This window comes from Homalodisca vitripennis, unplaced genomic scaffold (genome assembly GCF_021130785.1).
Source record: "Homalodisca vitripennis isolate AUS2020 unplaced genomic scaffold, UT_GWSS_2.1 ScUCBcl_6597;HRSCAF=13883, whole genome shotgun sequence".
NCBI lineage: Eukaryota > Metazoa > Arthropoda > Insecta > Hemiptera > Cicadellidae > Homalodisca > Homalodisca vitripennis.
The window spans coordinates 27,268-51,533 of NW_025782723.1; the positions used below are offsets into that span (position 1 = coordinate 27,268).

Genomic DNA, 24,266 nt, shown 5'->3' on the forward strand with positions numbered 1-24,266 from the left:
TTTTTTGATTTGGTTAGTTAAAACATAGTTGTTGAGGGTTTTTTGTACACTTCTTGACCACTTCAAGGACCAGTCAAGTCAAACATTTAGGACTTTGGTTGCTTTACATTTGGTAACTTTTTTAGAGTCTCAGCAACCCCTCCCTGCCCCCCTAGGCTAAACCTTTGCCTGGAAGGCTAATGACTTTTTTCTTTCCATATAAATAAAGAATAATATTATATAGAACAAAACTTTTTTATTTTAAAGTTTGTGTTATAAAAAAAATAAATTTATTAGTTTATTGTTTGTGTTATAAGTTTGTGTTTTTTTCATTTATTGAAATAATAAACTTTGTTATAAAAGAACTAAAATAACAGTGGTTTTGAGCTATTTTGTTTTTTATCCTGAAGTAACAATGAAACATTGTTTGTCTTCTTTTGGCTGACTTTTACAAACACAAGGAAGTGATTCATAACATTTTCAGACAACATTATACATACTGTACTTGTACTTTAAAACATAACATAAAACAATTTGAAACATAAAAATGAATTCTGATACAAATTTGTAACAAAACTAAACATAAATACAAAATGTTGTTCAATTTTTAGAAACAGCATTATTTTGATTTAAAACCACCAGAATAAAACTATATTTTGAAACTTTCAAAAATATACTAGTTTAAAATAACGTAAATTAAATTACTGAAGACTAAAAAGTTACATACTTTACACTCAATGCTCTTTTACTTCAGTACCCATTGACTATTAAATAAAAATACTACTAATAGAAGCTAAACTGCAGTTTAAATGTTACATCCAGGGAGACAGTGTTTTAGAGAGCAATAAAAGACGAGAAACGCTTCAGTTTCTAATATTTATTTAATATTTAAACCATGTTCAAATGATTTGAACAAATCTGGATGTAGCAGCAGATGTCAATGATCAACACTAGCAGCAAACAAAGTGACTACATTTTTGCCTATGCATAATGATACTGTATTAATGATGAAGTTGGGGCCACCCAACATTTGAAACTTGTGAACTTTGTGTGTGACGGAGCTTTCCTCCCCCACACTTGAGCAGAAAGAATTAAATTATATTGTTTTGAAAGGTTAATGGGTTTTTGGACATTGGCCGTTGTTAACTAATGAAATCTGTCATCTATAAATATTGTAGGTACTTTTTAATAGAGGTGATTAGATAATTATGTCGGCCTCACCAAAAGGTGACCTTTATCTCCCGCCAATAGCGTCATAAACATTTTTGGGGAGATTTTTAAAATTAACTCCACGATCAGTTTTCCATAACCACAAAACATAGGCAAAAGTTGTCAAAATGTTTGTACTCATTAAGTTATTATTTCTCTGATTTGCTTTCAGGTATTTTTATTTTATTACAGCGTACAAGATGAATTTTCTATTGAAATAAACTAGTTACTACATTTAAATGTTCAGCTAATTTAATATTCAATAATCCTATTCCCACTCGTTTAACAGGAATAGATGTAAAGTAAAAATATGGGAGGGGATAATTAGTTCATTGAGGGGAGGAGAATTGGCATCAAAGGGGAGTGGTGTATAAACTTATTTAATCAAAATACTTTGTTTTGGTCTGCACTATGATCATTTTCTCTTCTGGTATCCAGCATCCTAAATTCTTCTACAATGCACTAAGTTCTCTTCGCAACAAGATAATCTGTAACACTCTTCTCTTGGTTTCATGTTCTATAATACATTATACTCGTCATAAAGAATTTTTACATTCTAATGCAATAAGTACTAAGTGTATGTTTTTTTCAAGTAAAATAAGTACAACAATAGGTATAAAAACAGTTTCCTGATTTATTACATTAACAATATAATAAGTGCAAAACAAACTAACCTATAACTTGCCTTCTGCCAACATATCCAAGATTAGAGGAGCAAAGTATGTTATGATACAGTCAGCTCCTGAAAAAATGCATTCATGGAATAATTACGGTATACGAAATTTAATTATATTTTCTTTAAATCAAATAACTAGTTTCAATAAATAAGTGTTATCTTAAAATTATAGACCTTAAACTTTAACTCCTTTCCACTTTTCAAATTATACATAATTATTATTACAGTGGAATATTAACAAATCTACTTGAATGAGGCTTCTAATAAAATCAGTGAATTTGATTTTTAAATTTTTAACCTTGGTAATTTTCGGTTTCTTTATCGTAATGGATTGTAAATTCAGTAGCATATTTTCGAGTCACGCCAATCGTGTTATTGAATGTTGAGTTTAGCTCCAGTTCACCTTCCTTTTTATTGCAGTGTCTGGTATCTGACTAGGCAGCCTTATGAACCTCACTATACATATATAACAAGAAGGCCACCAGAGCTGTGTGGACTCCAACATTGGCTTCTACATGTGAGAGTACAATAAATTTAAAGAGATCAGTTGTAGGATAGAAAACACAAGATAAGAAGCTGAGAAATTGCACTTAGTCCTAAAAGAACCTTTGCGCTACTTTTGGAGTGACAGGATATTCTAGATGGGTAAGGTTACGGGTAGGGGCCACCCCTGTCAGGGTCCATGAAGGAGGACTTTGGGCATTAATTCCAGTCATGTGTTTCCTGGAAGAAGGGGAGGCCAGCTTCAGTCTAAGTAGCCACATGTGGCACACCCTTATGTCTATGCCTTTAATACTTAGGGAGACCCACCAATTCCAGCAGTCATCCTCCGCAGTGGACTAGACCTATCAATCAACCTTTCACCCCAATATCCTTTGCGGTTGGTGATGTGCCATTTCTAGATATCCCTTTGGTTGCCCAGTTTTAAATGACACTTCAGTTTTTGCTATGACCAGTGTAGGATCAACTGGAAGGTACAAAACAGCCAGAAGTGAACCTTCCTGGAAAACGTTAACCTTACTTAACAGTCATATTAATTAATTATGACATCTCTAAATAAAAAACCACAATAATTATACATAACCATAATATTTTGGGCAAACTAATAACATAAACTTATTCATTGAATTTTTAAAAACGTACAGTCATACATTAAAACATGTTCACGACTTTAACAAAAGCGTTAACAACAAAAACTAAACACTTTACATGTAAATGACACCGCAACCACCCCCCACAATGTCAAATTACTGGGAAAACCGTTTACTAAGAGGAAAAATACAAGAAAATCCATCCAGTTACTAAATAATTACATGAGGATAAAATATATTATGTTCAGCTTTCTTAAAAGATGAAAACTAAATATACAAATATAATAAGGAACAAATAAAAAAATTATATCTATGATGAAATAAAACTGATATTTAATAATGCAATGTTGTAATTAAAGTAGTCTTTAGTTTTTATATATCTATACGGTATTCCCATTCTTACTTTCCTCCTAGTTTCTGTCCTTTCTCTATTTTTAAAACTATACAGCTGGCACTATGCATGTTTATTATGTTTGAACTTAATTTCCTACGAGTTTGAATTGGTGATCTTAACTCACCTGCTCTACGAAAAGCCGTTAATGTTTCAGCCACGCCGTCCTCCAAACTGAAACTGCCTGCTTTGGCTGCATGATACAGCATGGCGTACTCACCAGATACCTGTCAAAATTGCCATTTAATATTTTCTATTAATTCTTCTAACCCATTAATATAAGACTTACAAACAGAAATAGGTTTTATTAATACACTACAATTTTGGTTTCCTGCCTTAAAATATAAGCTTGCAATTTGAATTTTAATATAACATTTATGAATTAAACATTTCTGTGAGGGGGATGATATTGAACAGCAAAGATCGTTTGTTTAGAACACTTAAGAAAACTTTATACTGAAAAGAAATGGGATGTTGTTGCCTACTTGATGTACATAAGAGATTTGTACAGTCATCTTGAAATCACTTCATTTCAATCCTTAAAGATATAAAAGTTGTATAAAATATTTTAAAATAATTTTAAATTTACGTTTTAGTCAACAATTTGAAGAATTGTTGTGAATTTCTTTGAAGAATAAAGGTATTATAAACTTTTACCATATTTTTTTATAAAAAAGGATGATACATTCGCTTCCTGTGATAAGTGTATCATACTGTGTGCGGTGGTGGCTTTGAGGTTAACTTCTAGCATAACATCTTTGTTGATGAATTTGCCTTTGGTGAAATCATAATCATAGTACTTCATTTCTTAACTTCCTTAACTTAAAGTTCAGGACACTGGAAGAGTGCAAATACGTGCTCTTGAAATGTCATGTTTCACTTTTTGTAATCCATAACAATGGAAAATGCTCATAATCCTGTAATCCTTTCAAATAATCAACAATATACAACAAGTTGAGTGTGTCAGATGTATTACAGTGCAGTCTTAGTTCTATGTTCAATGTCACTCAGTATACCAGCAGTGAAGGTGTTAAAGAAGGATGTTCTGTTGATTCAACTTATTACTAATTTTAAGACTATTATAAACTAATATTTTATCTTGATATTCATCAATCTAAATTACTTGTACATAGAGGCAGATCTCTTCCTTAGCATTAAGCTGTTGTGCCCATTGGTCACAAACGTTTTTTCAAATAGAATAAGGAGAAAAGTCTTTACAGTACAAGATTAACAATACTGGTTCAGAGCTGGCCTCCCCTTTTTCTGGGGAGCCATGACTTTGAGATTAGTGCCCTAATTCTTCCTCATGGATCTCGATAGGAGGCGGCCTCTATCCCCTAACCTTACTTATCCTGAAATATCCTGTCACTCTGGAAGCAGCGCTAAGGTTCGTATAGGACTAAGTGCAATTCAAAAGCTTCTTGTCCTAAGTGAACAAAAAAAAATGGCAAAAACTTAACTCAGAATGATCATGTGGATTCGGTAGTTCCTAACACATCTGTTGCACTGTTTGCTTTAAGTGGCTAAACTTTGCAGTCAGGATTCACTAAAGGACTCGTATATGGCATAAAAATTTACAGATCTACTAGTATTAAAAATCTTAGGAAAATTTTGTTTATACAAAAAGAAGTAATAAGGGCAACATTAAATTTAAAATGGAAAGAAACAGTAAAACCATATTGTTTTAGCCCTAGGATAATGAATATTTGTATTTCTAATAGCTTGTCTGAAAATTGTGACACAGTATATTTATCTCTATTTACATTTTTAACCATTCTGATGACTTCCTATTTTGATCCTCACCAAAATTAGATGATTAATGATTTCAATGAAATCGAATTCATGTATCGATTTCATGAAAGACTAGGTTTTTTTCTTACACAATGAAAATGGATCAACTCCTGAACTATTACAACTACAGTCAAATCTCGTTAGTAAGAACCTTGATAAAATTAATTCCTTATTAGAATTTTTTTTCAGATCTCCTTGAAACTTTCGTAACACTCAATGCTAAAAACACCTCTATACAAAATAGTAATAAGATGAAAACCTCCATAAGGTGGATTTTTTTGTGATTGGGTTAAGACTGATAAACTTTATACATAGAATAATCTTAGCACAGAACCTCTACAAGATGAACACGACCTCTATAGGACTAATATTTTCCGCTCTCGATCTCTTTAGTACATAATTTTCAAAACAAACAGTGACACAAACGCGTGTCTCAACATGAAATCGCAGCTGATGCACCCCACCCATCCTGCTTCAGGACTGGAGCAAATATAGCGAAGTACTGGGGGCCAAGAAATGGAGTTTGAAGAATTTGTTGACTTCAATGATGATATAGCAGTATGTGGAGATCTAATGGATGAAGATATCCTGGCTTAACCCTCGAATCCTCAAGAAGATGATGATGAGGATGTATGGGCGGAGAGTGATCAACCTGGACTGTCAAAGAAAGACACAAGAGAAGCTATTGATGTACTAAGTGTTTTTTGTGGAGAAAAATTGTTTAAACGAAAGTTTAGTGAATAATTTTGTATAATTATATACCACAAATTATTGTCGAGTTAGATCCCACTTTGGACATAGCAACCATTTATACAGGTGAACAGTTAATAACTTTTTCAAGACTTTAGCAATTTTTATTTTATGTGAAACATTGATCTGTTATGTAAAAATTTCTAAAACCATATGTACCAGTCATTAAATACATACATGGATATTATATTTTAAAAAACTGTTGCAATCTTTTTTTGATCTAGGACTATATTGGAAAATAGCTTTAGTTAGGTTAACAATTATTCGTATTATAGAGGTTGGCCACAAAAATCTTTGTTTTATAGAAGTTATCTCAGAGCGAGGATATTTTGAATTTATTCAAATCTTTCTATAAAGGAGTTGATTGAGGAGTCTGATAAAGAATTCTTTCCTAGTTCTGTAGGTCAATCTTCTCCTTCATAACAAAGTTGTTCCTTCAAATGTTTGGTCTGGTCTTAAGTTCAGTGGTGAACTCTAGGACTATCTCTAATTCTCCAGCCAGCTCTTTGGCATCAATAATAAGATGAATAACAGCAGTATTAAACCTTGATAAAACAAACCTCTTTATTAAGCATACCTCGATAAGACAAATCTTTTCCATAGCTCTTTAAATTTGTCTTATCGAGGTTCAACTGTACAAACACCAGCTCTTTCAATAATAAAACAGGTATAGTTTCTATTTGTTTTAAATAAGTACAATTATTAATTTACATATTCTTCTACAAAAGAATTTCTTTTAAATGCCATGTGAAAGTGATTGGCACTTACCTGATATACAAACAGAGGTATATTCGGGTACGCTTGCTTGGTCTGGCGGAGGATGTCCAGGTATGCGATACCAGGTTTCACCATGAGCAAGTCACACCCCTCGTCCACATCCCTTGACTAACAACTCGATTTTAGTACATTTTAATGGTCTTAGGAGAAATGAACAAAAAATTATTTCTATCTACTACTAATAGAGAACTGTCCTTCCGGCTAGGTCGGATTTTGGGACAACTAAAAAAGGCATTCTCATGGGATCTATGGTAATCAATATTTCTAAAACCATTTGAGATAAAACAAAAGTGTTACCTATAAAAATAATGTTTTGGTAATGATATAAGAATTTCAGAGCATATTTTGTTTTTTTCTCTAGGTTCATAAATAATGGATCTGTGAATTTTTCAGTTTGGACGGCCGCCTTATTGAAACGAAGTAGTGTACCAAGCTGGCCAATGAACTTATAAGATCGATTTTTGTACCAAGTTTCAATTTGTTTGGTACAGTTATAGTTTCCACAAGTCGTGTTATATAGCATAGTGCTACCATGAGGACAATATTGTAATTGGCTGATTTTGTACTCACCTGATAAACCTATTAGCCCCTTATATTTATGAACCTGACGTTCTTGAATGGATTTAGTTCAATGTGGCAAAATTCAAGAGTCTGTAAATATAGGTGGACAAATTATTTTGTATATATTTTCATTATGTATTGAATTGATCACTTAAATAATGTGGAAATAAAAAATTCAAAATTTAATAACCTAGAAGAGTATTCTGTCATGTTAATAAAAGTCTAGTTATTTTGATCAGGTTAGATACTAGTGAGTTGATATAACATTTTGCAGGAGTAGGAGCGCTGAATATTTTGTTTTGTAATACAAATCATTATTAAAATAATGAGTATGGGTTTTAAATCATTATTATTATAGATATAGAGAAAACTTTACATATACAAATATAAATTTTTCTGGCCCTTTGTTTGGCTAAATCTCTTACATTCATATCCAAGTCCATAGAATTTTAAAGTTTTGTTTTCTATTGCTAGTGTTGCCGAATCACTCAGTTGTTCCATTGAGATAGTCAACCTTAAATAATTCTTAATCAACTTGAATTTTTTTTAACTTTCTTCTCCACTGGCAACTAACTGAAACAGGGATAGTAAGAAAAATTTGTAAGCTGATAAATGTGTTAGAAAATGTGTCAATATATGAATCTACAGTTAGTTAAAACAATTTATGTTCGGTTGTGCTCTTTTTTGGTAGCTTAATAGAATTAGAAGCTCTTCCATTAACTCGTCTCCATCTATGTCACACTCTTTCTGATAAGTTAGAACGGTTTTCAAGAGATTTACAACAAACTCTAAGTTCTTTCTTTTCCTTTGTAGACTACACTGTACATTTTCTGTTTTGATTTTGAATTTGTTCACATCTTTCTATAAAGGAGTTTATTAAGAAGTCTGATAAAGAATTCCTTCTTAGTTCTGTAGGTCAATCTTCTCCTTCATAACAGAGTTGTTCCTTCAAATTTTTGGTCTGGTCTTAAGTTCAGTGGTGACCTCTAGGACTATCTCTAATTTTCCAGCCAGCTCTTTGACATCAATAATAAGTTAGTCTCCGATTTTCCAGAAGAGACTTGACATTTTCAATCATGTCAATAAAATCCTGTAATTTAACATTTCTTTCTGAAACTCTTAGCTAACTAAGTATATTTTGAAATGCATGTCATACTGTGTAACTAAGGGGTATAGAAATTTGAACTATTACAGTTTCTTTGCAATTCCTGTAGCGGCATTCTTTCCAAAGGCTACCTTTAGTTACGTTGTGAGAACTTTAGAATTGATGGATGACTAAAATAATATCTAAGTATAATCAATTCCACACCATTCCAAATCACAATGTCATCCTGAAATTAATGGGTTTACTAACCGCTGCTCTAGCTGCTAGGCCTGAACTACCAGGAGGTAGCTGGTAAGCTTTCCTGTTGCCAAATGCAGGGGACGACTTTGATGCCTCACGGAACGGTCCATAGAACGCTGAGGCAAACTTCACAGCATAAGAGAGCAAAGAGACTGACGAGCACATCTGAGCTTCACGCAGCGCATTCTTGATGGCCAACACTCTCCCATCCATCATGTCCGAGGGTGCAACTATGTGGCAACCTATTGATTGAGTCACAATTAGTTCAAGTGGCACAATGATGAACAATTGCTACTATAGGTACAACATTCGTACTACCAGAGCCAATTTATCCGGATCTCCAGCTTATCCGGACTGGTTGTACAGAGTGGAAAGAGTCAAATTTTTGACAGTATAAAATATTTTTGTTGACTCTCCATCATAGTTTGTTATTCTGTTAACGCATACTCACTGTCTGGAATAATGTGTAGGCCGTACAATATTATGGCAAATTAACAGTGTTGAATTAGACCCATGAGCCAATAATTTTAAATTTAGAACATGTAAATGATTTGCTTCACATTGACAATAATATCAGTGTGATGGCTGACTTGGACATTGTATCAGCAGCTTGTTACTCAATGACAACAGAGGACAGTTTTTTTTTGTTAGCCCATCAAGACATCAGGGGAAATTATGGCCTTGAAACGTCTGTAAGATCGTACTTCCCAGAAGTGGTCTACTAGAGTTGAACAAAAGAGACTGAATTTTTCATGAAAAAGTATAATACATTTTTCTTTCCAATTCTTAAATTTATATCTTATCTCTGTAGAACAAACTATGCCTCTGTTATATTTGTAAAAAATAAACTCTTTATTTTCTATAATATATTCTTGTTTTATTGTACTCCCAGAATACCTGGATTTTTGTCTATCCGGATCACTTAAGGTCACAATTAATCTGGATAAACAAGATTGTATTATAGTATTACTAAGTATTTGTTTTCTCATAATATCTCGATGTCCATCTAAAAATGTAAAACCACGTGGGGCTGCACTTCATGAGAAGTTACCCAAATATGGTGCAAGGTTATTATATTTTGTAATTGTTTTTACCTTGTCACGATCAGGTTACTACATTCCATGTCATTTAGAGTATTACAAAACACTTTATATTATTTAGGAAGAACATAAAGTTTGTTATCAAATGATAGTTATTTTTTTCAAAAGTCTAAGTTTAATCAACTGAATAGTTTAACCATAGTTCTCCTCAGTATCTACTTAGTAATGGACATGTTTATTCCTAATTATTATATTTTATGATGAACGAACAACATGAACAACGATTAGGCAGAGTCAGAGGGGCTACATTGGAATGAATCCCCTCAAAAATATTGGGGAAAAAATATTTTAAGAACAGCAAACATTTAACAGGCCACAAGTAAATCTAAGATTGTCTTAGTCTTAATAAATTATCCAGACCACCCACATTCATTGTGAGCACTTATGTTATAAGTAAAATAAAATATATTATTTGAATTTGAAACAACTGAGATATGCATCACCTCATTTTGTTGAGAAATGCATCATCTGAAACTCCATGAGTGAATAACATCTGCAAAACTCTGCACCAAGATATAATGATTTAATGTTATTAATAAGAATTTAATTGGTGTAGTAGACATAGGCATAGATATTAATTAATTAATTTTAGATCTTCAACATGGCTTTACAAAAAGGAGTCATTTATTTTATTCAAAACATTTCATTCAAAGAACTAGACATTTTTTAGATACAGTATTGAATACAGCTAAGTTGGACTAAAAATACATGATGATATACTTAAATTTGCGCAGAACCATTTGGTTCCGATGTATAATATCGGACAAATGTTCTCCACTATTTACACTGTGGAAGGATGGTTTTGACTATTTAAATATTGTAATTTTTATGTTCTGCTCCTTTCTGTAATAAATTATTTTAAAGGTCCTGTCGTTTCTTTTAATAGAATTTTTTTATCTTTCCTAAAAGTATAATATGACATTGGGGGAAGGTTTAGTTGTTTTTAAAAGTGAGAAAATTATATTCATTTCTTAGATTTCAATGTAGTATTTCCTACTATTTATTAGTTTTGTTGATCTGTGGCAGTTACTACAATATGTAGGGTATAAGAATTTGATTGAACAAAACGTACAACAGCTGTATTTCAATAATGCACTAAGTTGGCTCCTAGATACGATAGGGACACCAATAATATTGGAATCTACAGTTAACAAAACAAGCAAAACTGCTGTCATTTGGAGTAGACAGGGTTGCTGTGGCTTATTTCCATAGTTGCAACTTAACAATGAGTGCAACATTATATACTAACCTGCTCTAGCATAGGCTACAGCGACTTCTGCAAGCCTCTTGATGCTCAGTTCGTTGTGGATACTACCGTTGTCTCTCAAGATACCACAGTGGCCATGACTTGTGTAGGAAACACAGGCACACCTGCCAACACACTCAAGTACTGTATTTTAACATTTATTTCATGTTTTAATCTTTTATTTATAGAAGATTAGAACAGAGACGAGAGAGTGTCTCATTACACCTTCCTCAGAAATCAATAATCTTTATTCTTGGACTTAGAGTACAGAATTTGCGTCATACAGTTATACATGATGTGAATCAAGGACTTTATTTTCTTTGTTCATGTGGTTAGGTGTTTCCTCCAGGTGACAAACTCTTCTAAGGTGTAGAAGGAGTGTTCTAGCAACCATTTGGTGAGATGTTTCTTGAAGTTTTTCTCTTGGTGGATCCTTTTTAACTGCTCAGGCAAGAGGTTGAACAGCCTTGCTCCTGCATAGCACGGCTTCTTCTCATAGAGAGTCAGGTGGTGAATTGGCAAGGCAAAGTTTGTGGTGTTGTATTGGTGATTATCTCCTAGTTTCTGATGAAATTTCTCTGTGGCATGTTTCACCACTTCTAGAATGTAGAGTGATACTACAGTAAGAATTTTTTAGTCCTTCAAAGGCGCCCCGACAAGTGTCATATGGGTTTTGCAAAAGAAAACAAACGAGACAATCTAATACCTCTACAAAACAAGTAAATCTAAACAAAAAAATAACAATCAATGAAACTTTAATCATATTAAAAATATCCCATTAGGATGATTTTTTAAAAGATGGACCGTTGTCCTTGTTAAAAGTAGGTATTAAAAATTATTTTATGAAAACTTTATTGAATTGGTTGTGTTTTTAAACGGTTTTTACTGTCCACCCAGCATCTGGCTGGGTTTATACACATGCTGTGTACAGTACAAAAGTAGAAAAGTCAGGGTTTAAACTTGGTTGTCACTCCATTTACTGCAAATGTTCTGTATGGCGTTGAAAATGATCCAAATTTCATTTTTTTCTTTCAAACATTGTTTGAGCAATGTGAAAAAACGTAATAAAACATATTTTCTGGCTACACATATTTGCTTGAGCCACTCAACATAGGGTTCATCTCAAATTTTTGGCTAGACTTTTCGATCGGTTGATTAAACATTTAGGTAGCTCTCATGCTGAGGCATGTCAGTCTTGTGACTCATTGCACCAACCCAATATAATTCCTAGATAGGGAGTCCTAAGTTGGTTTTTTCATGAGGGTGGAAAATGGTGGCTCCCAGCCTGCTAGTTTGACATCCTCCAGAGATCGAGCTTCAAACAGTCTCTTTCTCTTAGATGCCAGCGCTACACAGTCAAAGACGATATGCTCAGCAGTTTCAGTTTCCTGGCTGCAAAGAAATCATTATAGAATCCTATCTTTGTCAAATGACTCCCTGAAGTGGCCTTGACCAGTAAATAAAGCAATTACCCTACCAGGTTATCTCTGCCCGATACACACAATACCCAGCAAAAAACAACATTGGGGCTCCCAAGAAGTTTCTTGCAGAGTTTATGGCTAGATTGACACTGCCATCTTCAACTGTGAAACCCATTGTTTTACTGTGCTCACAGTCTGGGAACGGCTAATACTGAAGTTTGGCTATGCCAGCAGGACCTGCAAGACCTTCAAATGTGACATGAGCTCCTTTTTTAGCCAAGAGGTCAGCGTGTGATCTCATGAGCCCCAGGTCAGCCTGTGATCATGAGCCCCAGCACTCAGTACACTGAACATCGTTTAGAAAGCCGAGTGCCAATAAGGTATGGAACAATCCCAGATTAATTTTTAAGTTATCTGTGTGGAGTCAAGAGCAAGCAAAGGTGCTTGGCTATTGGAGAATATCAGGATGTGTTATGATAGCCCCTCCATAATCTTAGTGAAGCACAGGCAGAGTCAGCACAAATCTCCACCTGGAATATTAATAGTGCAGTGATGGCCAAGACATTGCGAAAGCCTGTCCATGGACTAACTACACCCAAACATGAATGCTTTGTCCGGTTCATGGACAGAGCTATAATGTACTAAACCAGTTGATACTTTGTGTTTAGAAGAATCTAGTTGCATTTGTCTGTTGGATTGCGTTTCAAGATGAACAGAATACGGTTTGATGAAGGCAAATTCAGTCTGCATAGCATCTGGTGTCATGTCCAAGATCGAATTTGGAAGAATTTTGTTGACTATGGTGCAATGACTTCACAATACAGCTACAATTTACACTATCTAACAAAAGAGCAACATTATTATGTGGTCAAGGCATTTATTTTTAATAATTTAAAGAAAGACTTTCTTATTGCTATACACAGGGTGACCACTTTGAACTTTTACTATGGCATCAGATCTAGGGTTAAAAATAAATGTATTTAGCGATATCTAAAAATTAAACTTTTTATTCAAGATTGGGCTCATGTGAAACACCAGAGAATATACTTACATCACATGCAATAACAAGATCTGGAAATGAAGATGTTTAACATGGGAATTGCTTGGAGCACTGGATTGTCTTTCGAATCAGCACTAGATCCATTGGTATCCTACAATTATACACATATTTCAACATTTCATTTTAGAATATTTAGATAACAAACTAAATTCTTTAGTACTCATATTTCTTTGAAGAACAAATAATTTGAAATGATAACACAATTAGAAAAATTTTCATCCCAATCTAGTAAATGTTACCATTAAAAGAAAACTGATTTTGGCTGTGAATTCCACAAAACTTATTTCATAGATGTGGTTGTTTACACAAACCTTTGATATTTTTAAAGTTATTGTTTATTTCTTATTATTTTATATATACTTTAAGTTTTAACTGACATTTTTAACATATTTATATATCTTGTAACAAAATTATTTGTAGATATATTGTATAAAGATCATAACGCACCAACTGTACCAATGCCAACTCCCCTTGGTAACTGAAAGATGGTAATTGAATAGTTCCAACATCTCCTGAATGACCGAGTTAAAAATATCACAGTGAATAATATCTAATTACACTCTGTGCCTCTACAACAGAATTAAAAAAATGAATAATCAATATGTACCATGCTATTGACTCTGCCAAACCATTGAATACCAGTGGTCTTACATATATTTGCCTTTGCTATGATACATCAGACATTAATTATGTAACATTTTAGCTTTCTTCTGTTAATGTGCAATATCTGATTAGTAATTAAAGATTGTGACCATCACTAATGAATGTCACACAATGGGATTAACATATTCTTTACCCCAGGCTGTAGTAGTGGCGTGTGATAACCTTTGTATTATCAAACATTGAGATTCATGGTAAACAAAGTATTAACATTGTGTAGTAAAGCTAGAGTAATACAACACACATTCGCTACCAAGGATACAGTAGAGGTGTCTAATGCGGTATTTAAATAGAGTTACATACCTTTTGTCAGCAATCTAAATAATATAGTATTGTGCTTACGCGTTTCGATGTTACAGACATCATTGCTAAAGCAGTTTAGTACATTCAACATTAAAATTTTCCTGTATTAAAAATCGTAATTCATTAAAAACACAAACACGGACACATACAGGAACATGTAGGGGAGAGTGGGGTAAAACCGGATTCCTGAATATAAGTTTTTGGCAGAAATGAATGAAAATTATTACTAGTAATCTTAGACTAGTTATGTATCAAAATATGGCCATAAATATCAAATGACACGAAAGATGTTTTAATTACTTAGTTTATAGTAAAAAAGTGAAACTACCCAGTTTTACCCTACCAGTGGGGCAAAACCGGGCACACATGGTAAGTATATGGGAAAATATGAAAAACTACAATTTTTTATATACAGATTTATTATTGGAACTAAATGTAACAGGTTTGGTTTGAAAATAAAGTAGCTACTTTTTTGTATATATATATATGAAATTAATTTCATATGTAAACAAATTATTCTATATAAAAATAAAAACTTGTTCAGTCCTTTTTAAGGGAAATTGAACTGTCATTTTACTTTTGCAAGGGTTTACACAAATCACATATAAAGTTATCGTCATCTTCTTCTGAACCACAGCATTCTTCGTGTGCCCACCCTAGGCATCCTGAACACTGTATTCAGCCTTCGTTGCTTTTAGAATTTGAGTAAATGTCGTTGCAGTAAATACAGCCTAGATCTTCCTGAAACCCATCTTCACTAGATAAATCTTCTTGATCAATATTTCTCTTAGTTGACACCTTTGCCTTTTTGTTTTATTTTTCAAACTTGCTCTTGTTTGGTTGCCCATTTTTCTTTTTTTCTTTTAGTACCCTTTTACCTTCGAAGAGTTTTCTTTTTTTTCACCATCTTTCCCTCATTCTTTTTTTTTCTAATGCGACCTCTAACTCTCTCTTGTATGGCGAGGAAGTTAAAATAGCAGTTTTCCCCTTTCGTTTATCGCTTCTTTTGGTATTGTTTCGGTCGTAGTGAGGTGGTGGGATGATATCTCTTGGTGAAACAATGAAAATTGGTTGTTCAGGTGACACTTGACATTGGCCAGATTTGGACATGGGATCTAAAGTCTTTGAACAACATGGTTCATCAAAAGGGTGAACAACCTTGTCTGGTGTGGTTTGTGAAAAACTATCACTTTCAGTTAGGCCTTCTGGTGGTGCTACAGGTGGGCCTACTGCCTCTGAATCAGGAGATTGAGGACTTAGGAGATTTAAAGAGCTAGCCTCTTGAGGTGTCCTGTCTGTTGTCTCTGCTGGTGTAAATAAAAAATCCGGATACACATCCCTGTCAAAAGGATTGCCGCCTGGAGAAAAGCATTGCCAAACAGCTTAGACACTTGGTAAATCGTCACTGGCCTGCCTGGGTGCTGAGCTAGCCATTTTCGGACTTCCTGTTTGTAAAATGTACTAACAGGGGCCATGAAAGTAACATCTAAAGGCTGCATGCGATGTGAACAGTGAGGAGGGAGGCATAACAGAACAACATTTTTAGCTCGGGCATAGTTTATAAGCTCAATACTCTTAGTGTGAGTTGAGTGACCATCAAGTATCAACCAACGAACTATACTACTGGAACGCGCACTGCCCATAAGCCACATGTTGTGTTTTCCGGTCGCACACAGCTGTGCGTTACTGGTGTATCCATGGACTTGCAGGCGCTGAAAGTGGGCAAGAACTCACCGAGTTGAGCGGCGATCGACGGGACGATACGGCATCACGCCTTTTCATGCCGAAAACACAAATCATTGTTTTTATTTGCATTGTTGGCAACTCTTCCTGTTTATTCCTTCAAGACGTCTGATCTGAGCAACTCAACTAGTTTGTTTTCCTTTTATTTGTCAATGTTAGTAATGTTTGTTATTTCGTGACATGGTGAAGAGTTGCTCTGCGTACAACTGCACGTCCAGATGGACTAAAGGCAGCCACATTTCTTGTCACGAATAAGTTCTTACTATATCAACCATGTCATTATTTACCTTTAACTTCCAAAATAGTAATTTTCACCAATATTATGTTCTGTAATGCCAAATTATTAACTGGGTTATCCAAAATAATTATAAGTTAAAAAGGACTGTTAATGAGTACATTAATAAGCTATCGTTTTTATTCATTACCAATAATTATATAGTTGAATAAAACATGCTTATCACTCAATTATTTTATCCGCATTGATCCAAGATATCAATGTTGGTCGTTATATCACTTATGAATGCATAAACTTATGTCATTGCTAAAACAGTATATACTGACCTAGTCTACTTTATAATTATGGGAACTTTGTGATTTTCAGCTACCTGTATTTTATTATTTGTTTGTTTGTTTTGGCTTTCCATTGAATGATGACAATTTACTAAAAAAGTGGATTACTGCGACAAAGAGAAAAAATTTTTAAGCCAACAAAACATACTGTTTTTATGCAGTAAACATTTTACAGAACATGATTACCACTTAATTTTGCCCAACACACTACGAAAATTTCTCAAAAATGAAGCAGTTCCAACAGTTTTTTTATTTTCCATCTCATATACAACAGCCACTGGAGAAACGAAGGAGGATTTTGTCAGAAAGAAGGTGTTTTCAAGGGCGTTTTCAAGGGGCATTTAACCTATGACGAATTCACTGGAAGCCACGGGTTATTTTTAATTAAAACTGTAATTAAGCTATTTTTTTAATAATATCTCATCACATCGCAAAACAAAAAACTTTTGACATTACAAAATCACCCAACTTAGGAATAAGGCAAAAGTTGTAAAAATAATTTTATTTTCTAACACGTAGATTAAGTATGTCATGTTTGTAAATTTTATGTAGTTTACTTTGAAATAAAATACTATCAAAAAATGTTGTTTTTTTCACTTGGGAAATATTTTAATCTTCGTTTTACATCTTTTGCAGACATCTTCGTTTCCAACTTTATAAGTAAAATACCAAGTCAAAATCTCAGTTATTTTGATATTGTACAAAAATCTGTCCTTTAAACTAAAAATAAAAATTCACGGTAAAAAGCAGTTATCAACATTTGTAATAATAAATAAATGGTGGTATCTAACAATATTATTAAGTCTAGAAGTGATGTTAGATCATTACTATAATGCCTGCCATATGGGCGGAGTGAGTGAGTTCTTGCCCATTTCCAGCGCCTGCAGTTTCGGAACGCAGCCCAGGATTTCGGCTCGGTTTCTCCGCCCCAGAGCGCGTTCCATTGTTATAGTTCGTTGGTATCAACAGAACTGGTTTTTCTTGGGATGGGTTGGAGAACCCAACAAACTTTTCCATCCAAAATAAAAATATTTCAGTTTGCATCCAGCCACTTTCGTGGTACTGAGCCATGGATCCTGGAGGTGGGTCATCCATTAGCAGTGGATTTTCCCTTTTTCGTGGAAAAATAAACAAAGGGGGCATAAAAATTCCCTGCCGCACTCATGTAAATTTCAACTGTCACCAAGGTTCCTCGTTCAGCTGAGGCTATGCAGCCTACTTGTTTTTTTACCTTTTAGGGCCAATACTTTTGAAGGCTTGTTGGGTACTGTCGTTACACCAGTTTCATCTACATTATACGAGTATATAGAACTGGGAGAAAATTTGTACTGTTTGTTTTAGGCCCTCCAACAAGTCAAAGAATGCTGAAACTGATTGTCTATTAAAACCAATTGCTCTTGCAATGGAGGTTTTCTCGGGATCTCTCAGAGAAACCCTCTCCTTATGCCTCGCTAAAAACCCATACAGCCAGTCTTTACCTGCCAGTTTTGTCTCATTAGAAAATTTATGTTTAATTTTATTTTGCACAGCAAGCTCATAAGCTAATCTACGGACATCAGTCAATGTAAGGCCGAAAAGCCTCTTTTCTAGGACCAAAATATGTTCAACTAGTAAGTTTTCCTGTTCCTCAGTGAAAACTGTTTTGTAGTGTCCTAATCCACCTTTAGCAGATGCCTCAGTAGCTGATAACTGATTTTGTTTTGCCTTTTTTACTCTATCTTCTAAAGTAGACTGAGGGATTTGAAATAACTTGGAGGCCTTAAGTTATCCCATATTGCCTAAAATTACCTCTTTTATGGCTGATTCCATACTATTCTGATCCCATGACTGCCGTTTGGTCTTCCTGATGTATGTTCTAGGCATGCTTCAGCATCAAACTGTGACAAAAAAATTGTATTAAAAACAAAATATGTAATTGCAATTTAATTGTTAACTAATTTATTTATTTTGGTAATGTAAACAGCTGTTTAAGTTCTGATCTAAATACAGATGTTTGTTTCAGATGTTGCTCTTTAATAGAAATAATTTACATGTAGGCTAAAATCAGTTTTATATAAATACAATTTTATAACATTTAGCTGTTGGTGCGCAACGCTTAAAACGTGGGATAAAACCGGGTACCACCCGGTCCTGCCCCATTCGTCATACCCGGTTTTACCCCACATGTCGATTCAGAGAAAAACGTAACTTAGCTTCGCTAAATCAAACAGATTTGGAACGACTTTGTCTATGTTTACTTCAATAAATAAGCTACACATTAATGTACTTACTTTTAATAATTATCAAGTAGTAGGTCAGCAGTATGCAATCCAATTTCACCAAAAGTTAAATCGGCAAAGTACTAAAATGCGAAATCACACACAGCAACTGTATAAAACGTCAAAGACACATGGCGAGGCGTCCTCTGCTTCTCCTTCCACTACGGATCTTAGTTCTGGCATTAGGCGATACGTAGCAGCACTGGCTAGGCCAAACGTGAGGTACCCGGTTTGGACCCTACCACCCGGTTTTACCCCACTCTCCCCTACACGGACACTAAGTTAAAATATTTTAAAAACAATATAATCACGTTTGGTAGGCATGCCCATGCTATTCGGCCTTGGACAGGTAAGAGAAAGCAATAGCGTGATTAAGTAACTTCGTCACGGTCGCTGTTATCACTGTCGTTATCAGCTGGATAGGGGTCAATTGATGGAGAACGGCCTTTCTTTTCTTGTGTTAAAGCGTTGAAAATGAAGTGTTTTTTTTTAGTTTAACTTTTTGTTCAGCACGTAGTTTTTTCTTTGGGTAAAAATCTCAATTAAAAAAACTCAAAAGTAAAAGGAAAACGCTGGAATAACAAATATAAAAATGTGTTTGTGTGGAATTCAGACACGCCGTAGAATATGGCCTTAAAAAAACAATTAAAGAAACATGGACTTGAATTAACATTTAAACCCTCTAACCAAACCCTCCCCATATCTAAACAAAAACTACAGAAAAGCTTGAAACCAGGAGTGTGTTATGTCAAATATCGCGATGGTCCTAACGCACACATCCGTCAAACAAGGCTTAGTTTCAAAACACGTTATTGTGAGCATAAGTCTGACCGAACGTAAGCCAAACAGAGGTACACTTTCGCACCAACACCTGGTGGATTGTGGTCGCGCAAATGGACAATACTAATGATAGACATGAGGTTTAAAATGTACGTCCAAAAGGTAAACAAATTAGATACGTTGGAAGAATTTTAGATTTATCGGTTCTGCAAAAGTTAGGAAACAAAACATTTCGAGCTGAATGAGAAGTTAAACATCAAAGTACACTATACTTTGTATCGTTTAAATGCAAGGTAAGAAAGGCTACTCTCGATTAATTGATCCATGTCCAATTGATAACGACACTGAAACAGCGGCCGTGACCAAGTTACTTTAATCCTGATGTTGCAGTCTTGTACCTGTCCACAGCCGAGCTGAACCGACAGACTCACCAGACGTGCTCATAGTGTTTTTAAAAACGTTTTTAAATTAGCGTATGTGTACTTGTTTGTGTTTTGAATTACTGAGCCTAGTGCCTAAACATTTTAACGATTGATTGCCTTACTGCTTTGCAATGATGTTTTATCATCGAAACGCGCAAGGAAAATATTGTTTTTGGATTTTTAACAATAAAGTGTGTGTGTACATCTACTGAGAGAGGAATTTTGACTATCACACACTCGCTACTGGAGTTTACAGTAGAGGTTTATGACGATCCTCGTATTGTTGTCAGACATTGAGATTCTTGGTGTTAATTTATTAAAATATTTTACCCATTCATTTAAACAGTTAACCAGAGAATTCTTATTTGCCAATTCTTAAATGTTTACATCCTCCAACCCAATTGACTGTATTTGGCCCCAGTCAAAAAACAAAAAATCAGTCGTGCTGGAGCTATGACAAATTTCCATCTCAAAACATTCTCTGGTGAAATAGGCTTCGTATTTCAACAACATATGTTTATTAGGATTCACTTTTAGAATTAGGTTTTCTAACATTTGAGTTTCCAAAAGAATAACAGCGTTTTCCACGTTTGTTGGGCTACTTTAATATAGCCAGTTTTCTAATTTTATCTCTGATTTCATTGTTTTTTCACCAAAATTGCGGGTCAGAAAATCCATTATTTGAAGTGAAATAAAACTAATTAAATAGAATTTGTGTAAACAAAAACTAAGCAAAACCACACATAAACACCGACTGCTAAACCAACTTTATGTCGATGTCTGGTAACTTTGCCAACTATTACTAAAAAAACTAATCCAACAATAAAATTAAAAAAAAAAAAAAAAAAAAAACTCATCCGAGATCAAATCTGGTAAAAGTGACAACAAGAAAAAAAGTAAGAGACAGGAATAAAAATATAGCCTGAAAACATTCACCAACTTTTTGTAATTTCTTTCTGATATTGTCTGTTGCCGAGGGATACCCTTACGCTTTGATAAAGTCTGACTCAGATTCACTAGTCTGTTTGGTTCATGTATCATACTTGAGAGTTGTACAGTGGTGTTCCTGTTACATCTTGTTTTTTAGATTTGGTATTCATGTAAACATCTTTTTAGTTTACTTTGATATGTACACCATCCTGTTTCTAGATTTGTAAACTTTCATGTGCGTTTTTGTTTCAGGGTTTAAAACGTGAGGTAAAGAGTAAATATTCAAGTTTTATCTTTTACAGCACGAAAACAAATGTTGTGTGGATCGTAATCCTGTTATCCTTTGTCGATAACTAACTATAAACTTTATTCTTTGTCCGAATGTGTTGAAAATTTACCTTACCTGCACAACATGGTTACCAACTAACCCGTTACCTATTATATATCCGTTTAATACATAATCCCTACTGAAATGAAATCTCATTTTACAAAATAACGTTGTAACAAATTATTTTACAAGGCCTACCTTAGACAGTTGAGTTATGACTCCAAAAAGTAGAACACTTTTTAAACCTTTCTCCACTAAAGGTTTTTATTTCGGGTATTATTCTGTTTATTCCGTACCTATAAATCCCTGGCATGCTGTCTACTTCTAACTTTGCATCTTCTATATCCCTAGAACAAGTAAATCGAGATATATATTTTATAATGTTCACTTAGTTTAAATTGATTGGGAAACAGAACAATCTCTCCGACTCATTTGAAAGAGGCATATAGATTGTGTATCAACTTAAATATCAATAATTTATTTCTTATAGGATTTACATGTAATCGACATCTCAAAGACTTTCAGATATAAAAATATTAGAGATATGTTTAATTGAGAAAGCTTTCCTTTTAAATTTTAAGAAATGTTTTGAAATAAAAAAGTTTAAATGGCCGCCATATTGAATTGAAATAGGGCACTAAGACGGTCTTTGAATGAGGCATTATAATATTTATAAGATCAACTATTTCTGTTTCAACTTCTTTAGGACTTTTTGGGTCAGTTATTGTTTCTTCTAGCCTTGTTATATATTGAAGATATATAATGTAGTATTGTTATATACAATACTGATCAGTATTACCAGGGAACTCTACTGTTTCAGTCTTGTTGGATCCCTTCTGAGGGACTTCATATGTGAGAAACAGAGCTGCAGCTACATACTATTCCGGGGGGGTAGGGGTAGGAGGAGCCCTAAATTAGCTCCCAATTTCCACCACTCAACATCAGCAGTTTAAAAATGTTCTTTTTTACTGCTTGTAAATAATCCAAAGGGACTTAATAATTATTATTATACTTGTTACTAGTAGTTACCCGCGGCTTCGCACGCAATTGTCAAGATCTAAGAGCGTCCTTATTAGTGGAATCATTAATGGTGATAGCGATTTACAAAATTACAAGCTCAGGATAATTATAGCCCTTACTTTAACGTGATCGAAGTAGACTCTTTTGAACCGCTCTGCCAAGAGTAAAAGTTAAGATGGTCATTTAATAACAAACGTTTTTAATATGTCTGAAAATTACGTACTATAAAAACAGTACATTTGTACCCATTTTGTATGAAAATTTTGTCTTAATTGGATCTTAAGTTTCCGAGTTGTGAAATTTTAAAGTTGTAATTTGGCTGAAAACCACCAAAAAACCGTTTCTCTTTTTTCGTTCTTTCACACAACTGGAATTTATTGTTCGTAAATAATTTGTTTTATATGTAGGCTATAAATGCAGAAATAAACAATCTAAATTAAATGAATTCCCGTAATCGTAATTCTGCTACTTATTTTGTGATAAACCTTCAAAACACGGGTATCTGTACTTTTGACCCAATAGTAAAGCGATTACGCTCGGAGATTAACTGAACTATACGTAAACAGTAGTTGCAACGCCTTCTATAATACCTTCTATAATATTGCCGCCCGAGGCAAACAACCCCTCTAGCTGCGGATCTGGTCAGAAGTCAAGTCTGTGACTTGATGTCAGACACTGCACTAAGTCGATAGTTAAACTATGCATTGTATATTTATCAAAGGTGAAATTGATTTAAACCCAACATCCGGCCAAAATCTCATTGAGATCTTTTTTATTTTCTTAGTTGACGTCGCCTACAAAAGTAGGCTACTAAAAATATTCCACATGCTGTGAAACAAGGCCACATCGAAAGAACCCTTTTATTTGCACATATCCAACAACTTTTATCAGTTATCTCAAAAATATATTAGTGTTTTATGGTCTTAATATTTGGCCATATTGATTGGTTGTCACTGCTACTGACAGTAGCGTAGCCAGAAATTTCGTTCGGGGGGGGTCCGAAAAACCGGGGGATCCGGGGGATATATTTGTGTGTTATTTGCCAACGAACTCACTGGTAAAAGGTAAATACCAATAATATGCAGCTTTAGTAACTACGCCTTATAGAAAGTGCAAAGATGTAATAGGTAAATTAAACTCTCACAGCAACTCTAGTACCACAAATTTTCTTGTATAGCTACAGAAACTTTACGAAGTTCGATTCTGGCCGAGTAGAAGGCACCAAAGTGATGTTGGATTCACTGGATAAGAAAGAAAAAGAACAAAACAGAGCTTCACTCAAGCGTATAATTGATACAACTATATTCTGTGGAGAAAATTAAATACCCATTTGGGGACATTGGGCCACTGACGGCCGAAAACCCTTTAGAAAAGGAGGGCAATTTTCGAGCGTTGCTCGGGTACAGATCGAAACTAACGGTCGGAAAATGCACCGGAAAACACTACTGATTAGAAGTTCGGCTACTTTGGATTTCACTAATTGAGGTATTTATGAATGAGTTATAATGAAGATTTTTTATATTATTACACTGTAGACGAGTATATAATTATCGGAAAAAAATAAAAAAATCACTTTCGGTCGGAAATAAAATACACCTGAAAACTCTAATGAATAGAACTTAACTACTTCGGACTTCGGTTATTGAGGTAAACGTGGTATTTTTGATTGAGTTAGGACGACGATTTTTTGTTATCATTAAACTGTACTTGACTACCTATATAATTATCGAGAAAAAATCACTTCCGGTCGGTAAATACCGAAGAAAAGCTCTCTACAGATTCGTTTTGACGATTTTGGATTTCACTGGTTGAGGTAAAAGTAGTACTTATAATTATGTTAGGACATTGATTTTAG

At 34.2% G+C, this 24,266-nt stretch overlaps 1 protein-coding gene across 1 annotated transcript; it reads right to left on the reverse strand.

Moving 5' to 3' along the window:
- Window positions 1-1,802: 1,802 nt before the first annotated feature.
- LOC124373876 (delta-aminolevulinic acid dehydratase-like) lies at window positions 1,803-13,102 on the reverse strand. Its single transcript, XM_046832195.1, has 8 exons — window positions 13,059-13,102; window positions 12,202-12,308; window positions 11,275-11,515; window positions 10,920-11,041; window positions 8,580-8,812; window positions 6,656-6,772; window positions 3,474-3,573; window positions 1,803-1,930 (listed from the first exon to the last, which is right to left on the reverse strand). Exons 1-8 carry the CDS (start codon window positions 13,100-13,102, stop codon window positions 1,863-1,865), a joined length of 1,032 nt encoding a protein of 343 aa, XP_046688151.1. The 3' UTR covers window positions 1,803-1,862.
- Between the last annotated feature and the right edge of the window lie 11,164 nt (window positions 13,103-24,266).

Coding starts and splice junctions, on each gene's coding strand:
- LOC124373876 (XM_046832195.1), bottom strand. CDS start 13,102: ATGACACCAGATGCTATGCAGACTGAATTTGCCTTCATCAAACC. Junction 12,309..13,058: donor GAATTTGCCTTCATCAAACC/GTATTCTGTTCA, acceptor ATTTCTTTGCAG/CCAGGAAACTGAAACTGCTG. Junction 3,574..6,655: donor TACCTCTGTTTGTATATCAG/GTAAGTGCCAAT, acceptor CAATTTTGACAG/GTATCTGGTGAGTACGCCAT.